General features: G+C 46.9%; 2 protein-coding genes across 2 annotated transcripts; one reads left to right on the top strand and one right to left on the bottom strand.

Moving 5' to 3' along the window:
- Nucleotides 1-792: 792 nt before the first annotated feature.
- LOC142575458 (MICOS complex subunit Mic10-like) lies at nt 793-5,288 on the bottom strand. The gene is made up of 4 exons (XM_075684840.1): nt 5,183-5,288; nt 4,804-4,851; nt 4,561-4,670; nt 793-926 (listed from the first exon to the last, which is right to left on the bottom strand). The coding sequence occupies exons 1-4, from the start codon at nt 5,253-5,255 to the stop codon at nt 882-884; spliced, it is 276 nt and encodes a 91-aa protein (XP_075540955.1). The 5' UTR covers nt 5,256-5,288; the 3' UTR covers nt 793-881.
- A 208-nt stretch (nt 5,289-5,496) lies between these two features.
- Nucleotides 5,497-17,418, top strand: LOC142575457 (dnaJ homolog subfamily C member 28). The gene is made up of 6 exons (XM_075684838.1): nt 5,497-5,659; nt 5,773-6,006; nt 7,620-7,825; nt 11,636-11,780; nt 16,417-16,659; nt 17,215-17,418. Exons 1-6 carry the CDS (start codon nt 5,540-5,542, stop codon nt 17,368-17,370), a joined length of 1,104 nt encoding a protein of 367 aa, XP_075540953.1. The 5' UTR covers nt 5,497-5,539; the 3' UTR covers nt 17,371-17,418.
- Nucleotides 17,419-18,088: the final 670 nt, after the last annotated feature.

Here is an 18,088-nt window from a genome sequence, read left to right as displayed (position 1 = left end):
AGAGAGCGTCTCTGCAGATAAATACCGAAGCCACAGAAATTGTCACGAAAGTGAAAAGGGCATGAAAACAGTGCAGACGTTGAATAAGCAACTTTCACCTGTGTGGACAGGAGTCTCCACTTTCTGAATCTTTATTCACGGAACAAATAGAAGCAAAACAGCTGTCTTGCTTGCAAGACAGAGGTTCACAAAAGAACAGATTTGAAATAGTCAACAGTAGCTGCACAAACTGAAGCTTCAGCCTGAAGTTGTTTTACAAGGGTACCTGTCTTTGTTGGGGTAAAGACTAAAAAAAGTTATCTTGCTGAAATGTTGGCTTGAAACTAAGGCTTCTCTTGTTCAACTACTGTTGATCACTATTCTACTGCCACACATAATGTTGGCCTCTCTAAGCAGAAATAAGAAGCCAGTTGATTGTCCCATTAGAAGTAGCTTGTGCTTGCAGCTGCTTCAAGGTACTAGTTGGGCAGACATGATTTTTATGAAGGATGACAGTGACTGTATTAAAGCAACAAGCTTTTCACAGCACACAAAGTGCAAAGTACCAAAGACTTGTTGTAATTGGTGCTGGCTGTCGCTACCAGATTGAAATGAACAGAGCAAATTGAAAGGTTTTCAACAAAGCTTTCTTGGCAGCTTCACAGACAATAAATACATTTGTCCAAGAATTTTACATTGTGGCATATGTTAGTGGCAGATGCACATATACTGTGAAAATGCTTCACATGAACCTTGTTAGTAGATGTACTGGTAGCAGTTTTAAAAATGATCATGCAGGAGTCAAGCAAAAAATCAATTAGCCAAAGTGTTTAATATTGAAACATACAACTAGAATTTAGTAGCCCATGTGTAGCTACATAAGTAAAGCTGGCAGAAAGGAATCACTTTTGTGCGATGGCTGCTGGTGTTGGCTCCTTCTGTTTTGCCTGGAAAAATATAGAAAGCATGACTGAGAACTGTGCCTCCAATTCACTGTTAGCATCTCACAGACACACCTAGATACAGTGTCTAAAAATTTTGAACAACTTTTTCAAAAATTCATCTGTTTCGTAGGTAGTGTTTGGTGGCATTATTTGAGTATAGGATTAACCTAATTTCGAGGAAACATTTAATTTGCATTCTAGCACCAATCATTTTTCATGATGACCTGCAGTGCAGTCTTACATACATATATGTCAAGTGCATAATATTGTCCACTTTAGTCCAAGAAAGCGAATTTCACTTAATGTTTTCACTTCAACGTTCCCTCTATGACAGACCTCACTTGTAAATTCACCAAAGCAGCAGCAGCCTTTCATTATGACTTGATTGTATTTACTTGAACTTTATACATTGGAGTTTGGCCACTGGGAGATGTCGGGAGCACATGTCTTGTCAACGAATAAAGGAGGTAGTGTAAGCGAGGCCTTGCACAAAAAGCTGGAGAAATGTGTTGACAGTGTCTATATTTTTTTTCTTGGTTTATGTGTTTTGCATTCAACACACTGGAGGCTGCCATATCATCTCAGGGGTGCAACTGTTTTTTTCAGCCAGCAACTGATACTAGTTATGTTCGTAATGCTGTGCATCATCTCAACACAAGAAAGTGCCTATAATAGCTACCACTGCAAAACATTACCGTCAATAATCTTTAACCAAAGTGATATGAAGAAAGAGACAATGAATCGGGAGAACGCATAGCGGAAATTATTTATCATGTTTACTTGAAATGTAAAAATAATAAGGTAAATGTGAACGAAAAGACGGCCACATCTTTCACATTAAGTTTGCGGTACTGTGGCAGGTGTCCTCTTATTCATTTTCTCGTGTATTTGTGAATGTGATTAGCCATAGGAGTGTGTTCAGCTCCACCTAAAATAAATAATCTTTTATTTAGTTTCCTTGTATTGGGACAAACATCAGCCTCTTGGATCTGTTTATTCTATTTGCTCATCAACCAAGGTAGTGGTACTGAAACATGCTGCTATAGCTTGTGAGCACTGTTTCGGTTCTTTTATGAAGAGGTATTTCAATGTAGTCGCTGCTTCAGCTGTCTCCCTTGGAAGCCAGCTACTTGTCAAAAGAAAATGCCTAGCAAGCAATGGAACTCTACTCAAGCACCGCTAAGAGGTCACCTCCCTTGAGGTAGGGAGGTAATACACTTAATGCAAAGCACACCATCCAGAGAGAGAGAGATAGAAAATAAAAGCCAACACACACCTCTCATTAGCCAGAGGGGCTGATTATTGGACCAGTGCAGAAAGCAACCCAGCGTCAAAAACAAGCATTTTATCACAGCTTTGCAGAGGCATTGTTATTTACTGCCAAGTTCTAGCAGAAGTGACACAATATTGACATGAGGTGCTTGGCACACATACCATTAGCAAGTGAAATACAAACAAGGAAAAAGACACAGAATGTCAATTAATGAATGTGAACCTAGAAACAAAACAGCAAATTCTAATGCTTTAGAAATGTTTGCATTTGAATCTACACTGATAGAGCACTGCACTATAACGACGACGATAAGCAGACATATCGGCACTTGTAAAAAACACATGGAAAGCAAGAAGAAGCAGTATCTAGCATGTGCGATTAAAGCAGCCCGTATTTGTTACTGTTCCTGCTTACAAATTGGTCCCTCAAGTTTCGTGACACCACAACACCGGTGTATGTGCGGGGTACCTGATGCTCGGGACTCCTATTAGGACCCATACATGCAGTCCACAGAATCAACCTCTCGTCATTACTCCAGTGCACCAATTCAGTCGCCACCTGTTAGGCCTGAGCCCCGAATTCACCACCGTTCCAGCTCAGACTAGCATGGAAATTCCTACATCGGCGAATCTTCCTCTTTCACAGATGACAACAAGCCTTTCCCAGGTGACTTTTCAGCATCCTCCCGTTCTGGACATGTTTCGTGGCGATGCATTTGAAGACGTTGAGGAGTGGCTTGATCATCAGTATGGGAGTTAAGGTCAATGACTGGAGCTCAGAACAAAAACTTGTGCACGCTTATTTTGCTCTAGAAGACTGCGCTCACATGTGGTACCAGAACGAGGAAGCGCGCTTTCACAAACCCAACGAAAGCGTCGCCATGTACGCTGAAGATATGGCCCATTTATTTCTCTGAGCTGACTCCGACATGCCCGAGACTAAGAAAGTGCGCCATCTCATGCAAGTAATGAAAGAACAATTGTTTGCAGACCTTGTACGACACCAACGAACCACAGTGGACAAATTCATAAAGGAGGCTGCTATAATCGAGCGGGCACTTGAGAAACGATGCCGGCACATTCACCGCCTGTCCAGTAACATACCCATGAGTGCCGTCGCTGAGGATGCCTCCACTAGTGAAGAGAGCCGATTCACAGAATACTGCACGAGGAACTATAAACCCTGGTTGCTCCTTCTACCGAGCCAGCACTCACTTCAGTTGGCAAAGTCGTCTGCCCCAAAACCCGCCCGTGGAGCTATGCCGATGTAGTTTCTAATTCTTGCTGTACAGCAGACGCAGCAATATGCCTACACATGGTATTACCACAGCAAATAACTGCTACCATGACATGATTTGGCTCAAGTTTTACTAACTTGAATGAAAGGGGAACTTTTAAAAGTCAGCAATGAGAAGCCTTTGGCATCCATTAACAAGGTACAAGTGCCATTGAATCAACAGTGAACATGTGGCACCATGTACGATATTCAGGTATTCGAAGGACAACGCGAAAAGCCTCCGTGTTGGAGTGGCTAGGCAAAATGACTGGTTTAACACTGGGATCATGCAGCACAGCAATTAAAGCTGCAATTGCTCATTTGTGTAGGCAACCCCTTTGCTGCTTCCGGTGTGACTATGCAGATTGTTAACATTCTGTCCTGGGACAAGGTTACCTGCCAGTGAAGGGAAAAAACTCGGGAGATATCAGGGACAGCCCAGATGGAGCGTTCGTTTTCAGTAGCATTGGAGGGTTACCATTCCCAACCTAGCAGAATTTTTTTTTAATGCTGTACAGATAGTGCAGCTTACAAGTCTTCTGGAAATGTAGTGACGGGCGAGTGAATTTGTCCAAACCTAATCATACCTGCTATATGGCTGAGCACGAGCATCTTGCGTGGAATATTGTCGTTCCAGTCAAACCAGCCAGTTGTTGTGAAGCTGTTGTATCTTTTTCTTTTTGTCAGGGCGAACAAGCCCACAGCAATGCTTGACACAAAATACGCCTTGAAAATGCTTTGAACAGCGAATGTATCGCGATTTTCTTGCCCTCAGCCAAATTAGCAAACACTATTACCTGATAAATGGGAGCGGCAGCCTTTTGCTTTTGCTTCGATTTCTGTTGATGTACAGAAAGAAATCAATAAATAAACCTCAAACCTCAAGTACTTCCACGTAAGTTGTTACGCTGTACCTGTTTAAAGTGTCCAGACAGTGTATCATGTAACGACTCTCATTTCAGTCTATTGACGGGTGGCTAAAAAAATAACCTAGTGCTTTGTATCACACTCCCACAAGGGCGGCGGTAAGAGCAGTTGTGGTACATTAAAAATGCTCCAACAGGGGCTGACTGGATCGACCACACGAACCTTTAGCGTATAGGCGCGCAGCAACGTAGGCTCGTTGAATGTGTGCTGGCAGTTGTTGTAGCCCATCCCAAATCCACTACCGATGCCGAATATGACAGGCCAGGCACGCCCTACAAAAACGAAAGTGCGGCGTTAATATCGTGTCATTCATGTCTTGTGCAGTTCGATAAGTAAGCCTTAGGACTTCTTGTAAGTTTACGTACTGCTCTAATACCATGCAGCGAAACCACTGCTTTCACTTACTTTTGAACAGCACTAGAGAAAACAGGGCCCCAACACCAAAGCCGGTACCTGGAAAAATGAAGGTTATATGAACTTCAGCCGGCCATCACCGCATTTGTCAACGTAGAAACGCGACAAACAAAATATACAGAATCGACTAGGTGGTTTGGGTCTGTAAGAATGAAAAAAAAAAAAGAAAAAAAAAAAAGCTTTTCTAGCGGGCTTCCTCGTAACCAACCCTACCCTCGGCACGTATTGATGTAATGCCAGCTTATGATATTGCCGGCGCTGAAAGGATCTGCGCTTGCAAATAACACGAACACTGAGCAGCGTGCCACCTTTAGGCAGACGAACGCTACAGTGAATGAGTGCTGCTTCCATATGATACTGAACGACTCACCAACTTTAATTAACGTGTCCGCGACACATTTATCCCACTTTTCTCCGAGAACGTCCTCCGACCTTGTCGCCATGTTTTTGCGGGAGGCAGGGTGATGTCCCCGACAATCGCGTTGCCTGAGAAATCCAATCCTAAACCAAACCTTGAATTCGTATATAAGTGAATTTCAATCATTAATACTTCTTCAGCACGAGCAACATAAGTTTTGGTCTTTAAGTATAAAAAATAATTGTTAATTTGTGGTAATATAACATAATACTTTCGCCTTGAAGAGGCTTTTTAAAGCCAAGCCGCAATCAAAATATAGCCCAGTCTGCTAGCTGGTCTGTTGGTGGTGCGGTTTCGGTATGTCCTGAAATGTTGCTGTCGCGTAGGTCATTTTGCGCCTTACCGTCAGTGTCCACACACGGATGTGTCAGCCGCGTTTTCGGACTCTGGCCATGTTTAAGACGAAGCAGTAGCTATAAGAACATAAAGGTATGTACTACCATACGTCGCTTTCGCTCATTCTTGTGGAGGTGACTGACGCGCAGTAACAACTATGGTGCCGGCTGCAGGCATTTGAATGTTTCTTTACCGTTGTCTCGCAGGAATGCTACCAAGTTCTTGGAATCGGCGAAGATTCGAGCATGAAGGAGGTGAAAGAGGCCTTCGTACAGCTGGCTCGCAAATACCACCCGGACAGCGGCAGCGATACGGCGAACGCCGCTAAGTTCGACGAAATCAAGAGCGCTTACGAGAGCGTTCGCGATCACCTGTCCCGAGATGCCGCTCCGGCGTGCGACGATGTCAACGAAGTCTTGCAAAAAGACTTCGGCATAAAGGTATCAGAAGTATCGTATACTGCAACAAAGCAGCGGCGTGTTACCGGTTTTACTGAATGCGATGTGGTTACCACACGACCGTGCAATCTTAAGGAGGCCCTGAACCACCCCTTGGGTTTGGTGAAAAAAAAAAAAAAAAAGTTCGCGGATAGCATTCGCTGCTGTGAACATCTGAGCCAAATTTTGCAGTTGTGCGCGGCGAATGGATCTCAGAAGCGGAGCGTGAAGTTACCCTTTTCTTGAACGCTCCCTTTTCAAGACAACCCTTTTTCTGAACGTTTTATTTCGTACTATAGCAGGTTACCGTACGCGGCTGCTATTGGCCAATAGCTGACATCAACCAGAAAGGCTGTTTGGATCAGTGCGCACCTTCCTACTATTGCTGCGTATATTTATTGACGCAGTTTAATAAACAAGCTTATTGCGGCTAAGTATTTCTGAAATAGTCTAATTTATATTCAAGTGCATTTTTCGACTTCGATAAAAAGTGGTTTGATTTAAAGGGACACTGACGTGATATTTTCGACTATTCATTTCTTGCGTAAGATGAGAGTCCTAGACCTCAAATCCTAGAAAATATAGTGACAAGCCTCAGAGCGCTGTTACTAAGTTAATATAGATACAGCGTTTCGGTTTCATTCACGTCACATCACGACACATGCTGTGTCGTGACGTGTCTATACAATATGTGGGTGTAGGGCATTGCAGTCTTTTAACACTCGTTCCGGCTCGCTCGGTCGCCTCGTAAGTGACTGTCAAGGAGGTTAAGTGTATAACCCCTTTGGTGACCACATACCACGTTGTGGCGTCAAAAAACAGTATCCTCTTGAGAAACTAAACCGAAACTGGCTGAAGAGAATCTCTTATAATAAATTATTTACAGCGTTCTGAGGCTTGTAATTAATTTTACTAGGGTTTAGAGCTCCGTGACCTTCATTTAACGCAAAGAAAAAAAAAAACGATAATAGTCGAAAATATCATGTGGGTCTTGCAGACTTACCTACAAGCGCTACCATCGAATAGAAGACAGTTTTTTGCCCTCTACACGTGGTCACAAAATACGCAGTCATCCATACATAGATCAGGTGTCATGTTAAAATAAGGGGTTTTACGTGCCAAAACGACTTTCTGATTATGAGGCACGCCGTAGTGGAGGACTCTGGAAATTTGTACCCCGTGGGGTTCTTTAACGTTCACCTAAATCTAAGTACACGGGTGTTTTCGCCCCAATCGAAATGCGGCCGCCGTGGCCGGGATTCGATCCCGTGACCTCGTGCTCAGCAGCCCAACACCATATCCACTGAACAACCACGGCGGGTACATAGATCAGGTGCCATCTTTAAAGCAGTAGGCGCGGTGGGTGCTGGATATATGTTTTATTCTGGGCCTTATACATCTCAGCACGAGGCATTTAGTCCTCCCCCCCCCCCCCCTTCGGAGCATACATTTGAGAAAAATCTTAATGACAGCGTTGATGACCCTCTTCGATAACAGACGTGACAAAACAACTCTGTGTCGACAGGTATCCGCGGCGTTGACAGGCTACGCTTCATAGTAGGCCATAAATACGTCGCGACGTAGCCCTTGAACCGTTCCCCGTCTGCGCCGTGCAGCACACGGTGCCGCAGCATCGGCAGTACCTGAGCTTCGACGGCGTCGGCCACGGGACGCCGACGCAGCGGTGGCAGCAGTACCAGCAGCACCGGCTACAGCAGGCCGTGGACAGAGTGCACGACCACCGGGTGGGCAAAGACGTCGCGCGCAACGAGCGCACGCTGGTCCTCAAGGACGCCACGCTGGCGCGGCAGTACAAGACCACGTGAGTGCCGCAGTGCTGCTCATATAATGGAGAGCGAGAGAGAGAGAGATGAAAGAAGAAGATTCCGGTTTGCTACCTTACACTAGGTAAGAGGTCGGAGGCGTACGTAGAAAGACAAAAAAGGAATTAGAGATAGAAAGAGAGCACGTGCCCGCAATCACTGCTTGTTGACAGCGCAGCTAATATGCTGGAGCATCCGGTCACACTTGGCATGGTTATTGTCATATAGGCTTTGTGGTTATCGCAAATATGCTGTGCGCGGAAGAACCGAAAACACGCGTCCGTCATTCACGCGATAGCCGTGGTAACGTCTCCGCCGTCGGGATCGGAGATGTGCTTGATACGGAAAGCTGGGATGATTGGAATGTAGGCATCTGAGACATTCCCAGCGTTACTAAAAAAAAAAAAAATTGGCCGCGGCTTAGTTCAGCTAACCCTGGATATGCAAAACGAAAGCTTGGTTTAGCCTGGTTAAGTCTTGGTTTCACTTGGTTAACCTTTGTTTTAGATGTAATTATTATGCTTAGGTATACATGCAATCATCGTTAAGCCAGGTATGACGGCTGTGGCTAGGTCGGTAGCTAGACATGACGGTGATTAGGCTTGGGTAGATACGCATCGTTCGACGGTGCGACGCCTGTTGTGCCACAGTGAAAACGCAAGTGCTAGACCGGCAAAGAGACGCAGCGAACATGCGCATCATCGAAGCACAAACGGAGAGGGCGCGAACGCGGTCGCTACATTGATCTCGACGGTTCTACGCTTTTCACATTCCGGACCTTCCCCAGTGAAAGCAGTTCGCCGGGCGATATCGGTGGGAAGGACAGAAGCCGCTTTGCTACGACGGCTGAAAGCCTTCCGCTCCCGTGCAACGCTCAGAGAAGACGGCCCGGACTCGCTGTCATCCATGTCCAAGCTTGCACTGACTAGGCGAGCGCGGCGCTCCTCTTAGTCAGCCGCGCGGCGAGTCACGTGGTCAGGCGGCGAGCCAGCTGCGGAGAGCGCATGCGCCAAGCCGGCGGCGGAGCTCGGCGCGGCGCGTTGCCAAGTGCTACCGCGCAGCTGCGGTCAAATGAAGGTCAAATTGCTGGCGACGGCTAAACTCTTCTCGACGCGGTTAGTAAAGCTTTCGCTTTAACAAAAAGAAACGCGTTAGAAGAACACAGGAAGGTCATTTCGTATCTTGTTCTAAAGCGTTTTCTTTTTTTCCTCCTAAGGCACTGGAAATATCTCGGATATTGTACGTGTACATTTCGATTCTGTAATAGCAATAAAGGCCCCTCTTACCGTGAGAAGAGGCTTGGTAAGCCAGAAAAGTACGGTAAAATCAAAATGCAGGTGGCGCCGCCGCCGTGAACTTCCCGCACGTGCTTGACGTGACGTCACGAATTCGGAAAGCGGCTGCTCGGGTCTTGTTGAACGTTTATCGGTGGAGACGGATTGCGTCGCTTTCTGTAGACACCGAAGGCTCGACTTGGAATGTTTTCGGAGCTTTTCCATTGCCAAAACGGCCCGAGTACGACAATGTACTACGGAATTCGAGACGTCACACTGACGTGCCGGGGCAGAAGCTTCAGCACAAATTCAGAAAAACGTAACTTTGGACTGTATGTTGTCTAGGTCAATGGTAAAATCAATCTTATTCCACCATGAACGAAAATAGAATTTTTGAAAGAATGTTTTTCAAGGCTATAGCTAGTGGTTTAATGTTGTTTTTTGTAGTGTCCCCTTTAAGAGTGAGCTTTAGCTCGGAGATTCCTATTAAATACGTGGGAAAGGGGAAATTGTTTTTCTCGGCAATCACAGCTCTACATATGATAAAGCTTGTTGCATTTAAAAGAAAAAAAAACTAAAATCTAGTAACCTGTAACGAATTATTAATTTAGGCCTTAAATTTCTTTATAAAAGTTGTTGAATATCGAAAATTTTCAGAAAACGATACCATGAAGTTTAGAACCCTGTAACTCGGCAATGGAAAGCGATATCACAATTCTGTAAGTTGCATCTAATAGTAGATTTAAAGTGGACAAATTTGATGTATTATACATGGCTGTCAAGTAAACCACTAATATGTGAGTAGGCCTTTTGCAAAACTCTTGTAAACAATATATCAAATTCACGCAAGATATAAATTGATCTGTCAAATTTTTCCGTTTTGGATGCTCTAACAGATGCAGTTTACAGAACTGCTATGTCTGGTTTTGATGTAGAGCTATGAACTTGTAAACCGTACTGTTTTTCCAAACTTATCAATTTTTGAAATATTCCGCTTTCGACAGTCATTATAATTTAACTTTTTCCTTCAAATCCATAAATTTAATTAGAATCGGCCCAATGGTTATCTAAAAATAAACGTTTCTGCGTTTTACATGTACTCGAATAGGCGGCGCCGGTTTTGGGCCCGAGCTAAAGCTTCCGCCGATAAGTATCGAATACGCTTATAAGAAGAATTAAACCCCCATATTCTGCGCTACCCCACTTTTTTCTTTTGGTGATTTCCTAGCTGTTACATTTTCGAGGCCCTTACGTAAAATTTCCGCGGCTCTGGTTACAACTTATCAGCGGGAATCTACTGTACAGTTAGGGGGAGCTACAAAAGTGGGCTTCTCCTCACAAAGATCCTTATAATGGAAAAGCCAGCTTTCAAGGGGGGTCTGCTGCATGCAATTTTGGTTAAAGCAAAGGTAGTCACTGCGCGCACGACGGACTGCAACTGTCTTTTGGACGTCTAGTCTGACTGCTGTTGGACACGCTTTACTAAAGAGCTCCGGAAGCGTGGGCTAACTCTTGTTTTCAGCCGGCGGAGCTTTTTAGGGTCAGAAATTTTCCAGGAATTCCACGTGTGCAGCACGAAGCATCCGGGACTTCGTGCCATGCAGCGAAGGCTAGGGCTCGCGTCAGCCAATCAGCAACGAGAGCTGGCTGCAGTGTTCCACGGAATGGATGAGGTGGAGGACTGGCCCGTTGTGCAATGATAATACTTCCGTGAAGCTTCCATTCAACAGGCGTCGCTCGGAGATTTAATCGCAGGAGGGCAATGGCCCAGCCATTTTCGTTGGCTGGCGCGAGCCATAGCTTTAGCTGGACTGGCGCGAAGTTGGCGAGTTTCTCCTTTTATACTGTGTCGAGGCTCGCATATACAGACGATCGCCTGCAAACTGGCGTATCTCGTCAACCCTTGTCTGATGCCAAATCACGCTGCCGATTCGTTGTAGCCCTTTCTGCTTGCCTATAGTGATATCTCTAGTGATATCTATATAGTGATCTTTCTGCTTACCTATAGTGATAAGGCAAGTTCGTTTCGTCATGCGAAGCTCTCGATGCTACGTTTTCTGTAAAAAAAAAAGAAAAAGGAGAAAAGAAAAGGAATCAAGCTAGTAGAACGCAATATAAAGCCAAGGCACAGAGGCGGACACTACGAACGCCAACATTTATGAACTGTCACAGTTGACTACATATGTGGCGTTCCGCTGCCTAGCGCAAGGTCGATGGTTCGACTCGCGTCCGTATTTCAGAGGGGGGCTAAATGCTTCTTCCCCCCGTGTTTTGATATGTGTGTTGCGCATTTCTCTATGCAATCTTTGGTAGCTAGCGCATAATGCCGCTTTGGAATGTCAGAAAAGATAACAGCATTCTCCTCACTGCATTTTATTTCTCTTACCGGCGAGTCTTGTGCATTGTAGAGAGGCGTGCCCTCTTCTTGTTGGACTTTGTTATGCGCTACTGGGTCATGCAGTAGTGCCCATGCTGTTTCGTACGCGCGTATAGCATGTGCTTGTTGCATTGTATATATACTTCCTACTTACGCAGCCAAGCCATCGAGCGGCTGGTGGAAGACCTGATCCAGGAGTCGATGGCGCGCGGCGAGTTCAACAACCTGCCGGGTTCGGGAAAGCCTCTCAAGTTCGCGCCCGAGAACCCCTACGTGGACAGCACCACGCGCAAGCTGAACGAGGTTTGGAGCTAACGCCGCCATTATAGCGGAGCCTGTCTTTGCCTACCTTCCTTGGGTTTGGCGTGCGTCGGTCGGTCGCTGGGCTTCTCGCCTCGTTTACTTATAGTGCGGGATCTCGGCGCTCGCACTGTAGAATACCAGCGAAAACAGCTACGGGTTAGTACAACCTGTCGCTCGCTAAATATAGTTCACAGGCTCCGACCGGAGCCTGTGATGTACCTTTAAATAAATAAAATAAAATAAATAGTTGCGTCCGACTCTGGAGATTTGAAACGGGAGCTCCCATCGCAGTAGCCCAGCGTGCGCGTCTCGTCGCAGCGCAACAATTAATTTGCTTATAAAACGTTAGAGCGCGTCAGCTTGAAGTCGCTTTATGTGGTATTATAGAGCCTGATAATGATAATGAGGCACGCCGTAGTGGGGGACTCCGTAATAATTTGGACCACCTGGGGTTCTTTAACGTGCAGCTAAGTCTAAGTACACGTGTGTTTTCGCATTTCGCCCCCATCGAAATGCAGCCGCCGTGGCCGGGATTCGATCCCGCTACCTCGTGATTAGCAGCCCAACACCACAGCTAATATAAAGCAACCACGGCGAGTGTCGGCGGCAGAACGGGCGCGCGTAGCGTTGCGTGTTGTGTAATGCGCAGCCTCCTCGTACGCTTGCCCATTTTTGTAAGAAGAGAGAGAGGGAGGGAAGGAAAGGCAGAGAGGTTAACCAGACTGAGTCCAGTTTGCTACCCTACACGTGGGGAGGAGAATGGGGAGTGAAAGAGAGAGAATAAACGTGAGTCTATGCCCCACTTTCACATGCACTAAGTTAGGTATAGGATGTCTATAGCCGGGCACGCAAGTCTGTTGCCTTCAGCTAGTGAAGAAGCGCTCGAACTGCTTTCTGGGCAAATGAACTGTGAGGCCACTCTCTCAATAGGCTGCCCATTTTAGTAAGGAGCTCCATGCGCTTGCCGGCGCGTGCCAGCCCTCGTCTGCGCGCCTGTGCGCGTTGCAAGTCGTGGTCTCGCGAGTCTGGCATCACACTGAGGGTCGCGCTCTCGCCTGCGCCACCGGTGCGGTGCCTCGAAAAGTGTAGCCATGACCCACGCTACCGGGGCGTCGCGCAGGGAGACTAAGCGGGCCCCTCGCCGTCGTCCGAACGTTCACAATAAACGAGAGTTGCTTCCTCGCTGATGAGTATACGAGGTCGGGAGGTTGAAGGAAAAAGAACATGTGCTTACTTGCAATTGGTAGGGCCAACTTATTTACCGGAAAAGTCATGCTCGTACTTGCAGGAACACAGAGAACAGTACGTATTAAGTCGTAGCTGTATGCATCGTGCTGCACGATTCTGGAGGCGCACGCTAAACTATTCTGGGAGAGCACACACCTTACACGTAGAATGTCTCTTAAAAAAAAAAAAACCCTCCCTCTTCCCTATAGATCTGAAGTTCAAAAGAACAAACTGGTGGGCAAGTTGGTATGGATTATTTACACAGTAGCGCAAGAGCACACGGGCGGCGAAAGAAGCAGACGGGACGTAGCTCTGTAACTCGTCTGCTTCTTTCGTCGTCCGTGTGCATTTGCGCTATAACTGCTTAATTCCCTAGATAACTCGATTGGGAAACCGGTCGTGTCATCATCGGCCAACCGGAATGGCCGAACTGTTCGCAGTATATGCCGCCCACGATGTCGAACCTCCCAGCCGGACATGTGCCTCTGACGTTGCACCTTCACTGTCGCATATGACGCTATGACGAGATAGTCGGGAGGCAGCACTCGACGCCGGTCTCGCGTTCGGACGTTGGCTCCAGGCACAGTTGGTCGTTAGCCCTTTCACAGAATGGGGCAGTTGCAGACATTTCGAACGGACGTTGACCTCGCTGGTTGACCCTTCAGCATGACCCATGACCCTTGCGTTTTGTCTGGGGCTAATACGCCAAACGTATAACGGCGTTCGCGAGCGGCGGAAGACAACTGATGCGAGTAGGAGAGCGTGCGGGCGCGGACATCTGCACCGGTCCGATTTAAGAGGAAGCTTTAGCTCGGGCCTAACTCCGACGCGGCCTATTCAAATACATGTAAAACGCAAGAACGTTTTTTTTCTGGAATAACCCCTGGACCGATTTTAATGAAATTTGCTGCATTTGAGAGAGAACGCTAAATTCTAGTGACTGTTGGAAGCGGAATTTCAATTAATGACCTAAACTTTCCTACAAGAATTTTCAAAAATTCGAAAGCTTGAAAAAACTGGACACACGAAGTTTACAAATTAATAGCTCTGCATCAAAAAAAAAAAAAAAGATATCGTTGTTCTGTAAACGGCATCCGTTAGATCACTGAAAGTGAATGAATTCTATATGTCAATTTATATCTTACGTGAATTTGTTACGTTGTGTACAAGGGTTCTGAAAAAAGCTGTATTTCCATATTACTATTTTTTTTAGATTCATGTGTAACGTGCCAGTTTTGTCCGCTTTAGATGTACTATTAGATACAATTAACACAATTGTGGTTTAATTTTTCATTGCGGTGTTACAGAGTTGTAAACTTGATAGTTTTGTTCTGTGAAAATTTTTGACTTTTTCCAACTTTTAATAACAAATTTACGGCCTAAATAAAAAAAGTTCGAAACCAACAGTCACTGGATTTTAAGTTTCTCTTTTAACTGCAACAAACATCGCGAAATTTGGTGCAGTGGTCAATCGGAAGCGGCGTCTGCCAAGGCGTCTAACCAGGAACGAGCGTGCGCTGGAGCGCGTCCTTCGATGATGCTAAACGCTATAGACTCTTTTCATGCTTACAAACAGAGTTCCCAGAATACTTCCGGTTAAGCCCTCAGCAGCAACAGAAGTTACAATAGATTATAAACTTACAGGACCATCCAGCTGGCACCAGTTTTGTTGGGGAGTTGGAGTGTTTGACAATGAATTGTATTGTAAAGTGCAAAAAAAAAAAAAGAAAAGCCCGTACATGAGTTCGACGCATGGGGCATGTTCTTTATATCTGAAAACGTCAAGAATATGGGCCTACAGTATACTATGCGGCAAAATACTTCTTTTTTTTCTTGGAAAACTGGACTCTCTAATATGGCTGACCGGAAGTTGTCTGGGGTCATGAACGCACTGCTGCCACATCGCGGATGAAAAACGCGACAGCGTTCCCGTCGACCCGCCAAGGGGTGTAAGACAATGGGCTACGGCGCAGCGACTACGCGCCCCGCATCGGACGCGGTGAGCGTCGAGCAACGCAGCGTTCGGCGCGACAACGAAATGTGCGCCTGAGCAAGCGACGCACGCCTGAGCCTTAGAAACAGCTCGTTTCTAAGGCAACACCGCGTTCACTAGAGGCGCTTTTGTACCGCTTTGAAGCATGGAACCGGCAATAAAGAAAAAAAAAACCCGTGACTCAGTGGTAACGTCTCCGTCTCACACTCCGGAGACCCTGGTTCGATTCCCACCCAACCCATCTTGCAAGTTGTTTTTTAAAAATGAAGTGCTTGCTGGGATTTATCGCTCACGGCCAACGCCGACGACACCGGCTTTTCTGCGACACGAGCTCCTTAACGCTGTCGCGTTAAAAGGGCAATTCGGCGCAACTCAGGCATAGGCGCGTAGAGCCGAGTAGACACGCGCCTGCACTCGTACCGAGTGTCTGATACACATAGGCGAAACGCACGTTTGCGACAAACTTGACGGACGCGTCGTCTAGCTTTCGTGACAGATCTGGACTGTGAGTTGCAGCAATGCAACAGCCGCAGAAAATGACGATGCTTCAACTAGGCAAAAAAAAAAAAGAAACAGAGAGACGCACACAGTGTGTTCCCAAACGGTACAAGCTTCGCTTACTTTGACAGTCATCTTCTGTAACTTCTGCAAGCCTATTTATTTTTTTTTTCGAACTTGACCGCCCCCCGTCCGCTCCCTCGAGCGCCTTCAAAAACATGTACCGATGCTTTCATCGGCGGCTTTCTTTGCTATCCTTGCCATGTTGAAATAGAAATTTGAAATTGAAATTTATTTTCTTGAAGCTTGAAGAGGAGACGGAGACTAATGGCATTCGCCTGACAGAGTTCCCTGTCCCCGAATTTGCAATAACTCAGCCAATTGTTCGAACAAATGTCTTGCAATAGAAGAAAGTAAAAAAAGTACATGATACAGTGTACAAAATTAGGCGATAACAGTATACATAAATCACTGGTCAGAACACACAACAATGCATTTCCCAAAGCAAACATAACAAACCATAAGCACAACGCCAGCGTCTTGGAGAAAAAGTACACAGCACACGACTCGTTATGCACACACGTGTTTCATGGCTGAATAAACGTACACTCGCCAACACTCATGCATTCGTTCATCGTGAACAAGGCACCCGTATTGGGCGCCGAAACGTCAATCTGTGGTACAGATTTCTTTTCAGTTGGCGAGTGTACGCCTATTCAGCCATGTTCTTTCCTCGCCAGACGAATTTTCGTCAAACCCTACACTTCACACGTGTTTCACATATTCGCCCGCGTGTTTGGTATAGCGTGCGGGATCGAGGGACGGATGTCGCTGAGCTTTTAAACACACGCGGCGCAGCGACCTTCTCTCGCGCGACGTTGTTCAGTTGACACCGGCGGCCGTCCGCTGGTCGCGCAGGTGCTGATCACCAACGGCTACGTGCCCGAGTGGGTGATGCTGGCGCGCGAGATCGCCGAGGAGAAGCGGCGGCTGCGCAGTGCGCTGGCCGAGCGCCGGTCCCAGCTGGGCGCGTCGCCGCTGTCGGCCGACGAGCAGCGCCTCTGGCAGGAGGCCGTGCGCAGCCTGGGCTCGGCAGCGGCGGAGATCAACCGCAAGATCGACAAGTTCAACATGGTCGTTCCTCTGCTTAGCAAACAGCAGGTGAGCTTCGGTGCGCCGTGTATTATACAGGACTTACTGGCGGGATGTACGAGAACGAGACAGATGGGTCGTGGCCCATTTGTACGTCACGTACGTGCGCGTGCGTGACGATGGGAAACCTGTAATGACGAACAATGGGCAGTGTCCCTAGGATTCAGAGCCAACCTTTCTCGTCAAGAGGACTTCTTTTCGTCAGCGCGTTTTTACGACGTTTCGCGACCTGGGGGGGGGGGGGGGGGTGTTGGTCGAATTCGATTTTCTGACTACGAGCTCGTGCCTGGTACACACTGGCAAAAATGCTTTTTTGCGGCTATAGAATTGTTCGTTAGAGCAGACGTCAGCCAATCCTGATTCTGGGCGCGTTATATTTGCGAAAGCAGCCCGGCCAACGGAAAATAGCACTTATACGCGAAAAAATAAGTTTTGCGATTTGGGGCCTAGATTCTTTCAAAGTTCCTCGTTTGCCAGCACCCGTCGCTGCCGTGTGGCAATACCGGTCCCGCACTTCGTTTCGAAGCGCCGTCTTACGCGCGCTTTTTTCTTTCTCTATTTCAGCTGCACTTCTCCCTGGCGTCGGAGAGTGAGAAGATTCTAACAACCGCCGTTCCACGGCAAACATCTGGAAAAGCGGCACAGGCCCCCAAAATGAAGAGAAGTAGCGACGATGAAGGTTTCCTTTCTCTTATTTTTGGTGCAATAACAAAATGGTAGCGCGTATTGTTTTCAACCAAGACAACAAGTGCTGCCTGTCTCTTCTCCTTTCTTTTTCACGCCTTCTCGTGCAGACCCTTTGCAGGTGGCTCGATGGCTATGCAGCCTTCCGAGGCTTAGCACGACGTCGCGGGTTCGAATCCCGGCCACGACCACCGTATTTGTAGATTTAGGTTACGGATGGCCTAGTGGTCGAGATAAGTTCGGAACGTCGTAACTACGGCGTCTTCCACACCTCGGGCGTTGACGTCTGGTGATCAAGGGGCTGCTGAGCACGAGGTCGAGGGATCGAATCCCGGCCACGGCGGCCGCATTTCGATGTGGGCGAAATGCAAAAAACACCCGTGTACTTACATTTAGGTGCACGTTAAAGGAACCCCAGGTGGTCGAGATTTCCGGAGTCCTTCAGTGGAACGGCGTGCCTCATAATCAGAAAGTGGTTTTGGCGCGTAAAACCTCATAATTTAATTTTTTTTGTGTGTGATCAAGCTTATCAGTCTCTTAAGAGTAAAGAGCGGCGCTTGCACTCGGTAAAATCGTGCTAGCAGCCAATCAACCAACATTGATTTAGCAGCGCATGCAGCGCCATCTCATCAGCGAAAAAAAATTCAGATCGGAGCAACAAAATTGAGCTGAAGCTAACAAATAGGCAACGAGGGTAGGGGGGTATGGTGGGGTGGGGGGGGGGGGGGTTAGGGGTTGCTCACTGCACGTTTAA

The sequence above is a fragment of the Dermacentor variabilis genome, chromosome 3 (assembly GCF_050947875.1).
Source record: "Dermacentor variabilis isolate Ectoservices chromosome 3, ASM5094787v1, whole genome shotgun sequence".
Classification (NCBI taxonomy): domain Eukaryota; kingdom Metazoa; phylum Arthropoda; class Arachnida; order Ixodida; family Ixodidae; genus Dermacentor; species Dermacentor variabilis.
Note: the sequence above shows the minus strand (reverse complement) of the source record. Positions and strands in the feature narration are given on the sequence as shown.

What these genes read in the sequence shown, in the direction of transcription:
- LOC142575457 (XM_075684838.1), top strand. Translation starts at nt 5,540, where the DNA reads ATGTTGCTGTCGCGTAGGTCATTTTGCGCCTTACCGTCAGTGTCCACA. An exon ending in GCGCGGCAGTACAAGACCAC is followed by an intron (nt 7,826 to 11,635) that starts GTGAGTGCCGCA and finishes CTACTTACGCAG; the next exon opens with CCAAGCCATCGAGCGGCTGG. An exon ending in CCACGCGCAAGCTGAACGAG is followed by an intron (nt 11,781 to 16,416) that starts GTTTGGAGCTAA and finishes CTGGTCGCGCAG; the next exon opens with GTGCTGATCACCAACGGCTA.
- LOC142575458 (XM_075684840.1), bottom strand. Translation starts at nt 5,255, where the DNA reads ATGGCGACAAGGTCGGAGGACGTTCTCGGAGAAAAGTGGGATAAATGT. An exon ending in GGACACGTTAATTAAAGTTG is followed by an intron (nt 4,852 to 5,182) that starts GTGAGTCGTTCA and finishes TCATTTTTCCAG; the next exon opens with GTACCGGCTTTGGTGTTGGG. An exon ending in TGCGCGCCTATACGCTAAAG is followed by an intron (nt 927 to 4,560) that starts GTTCGTGTGGTC and finishes ATATTTTTCCAG; the next exon opens with GCAAAACAGAAGGAGCCAAC.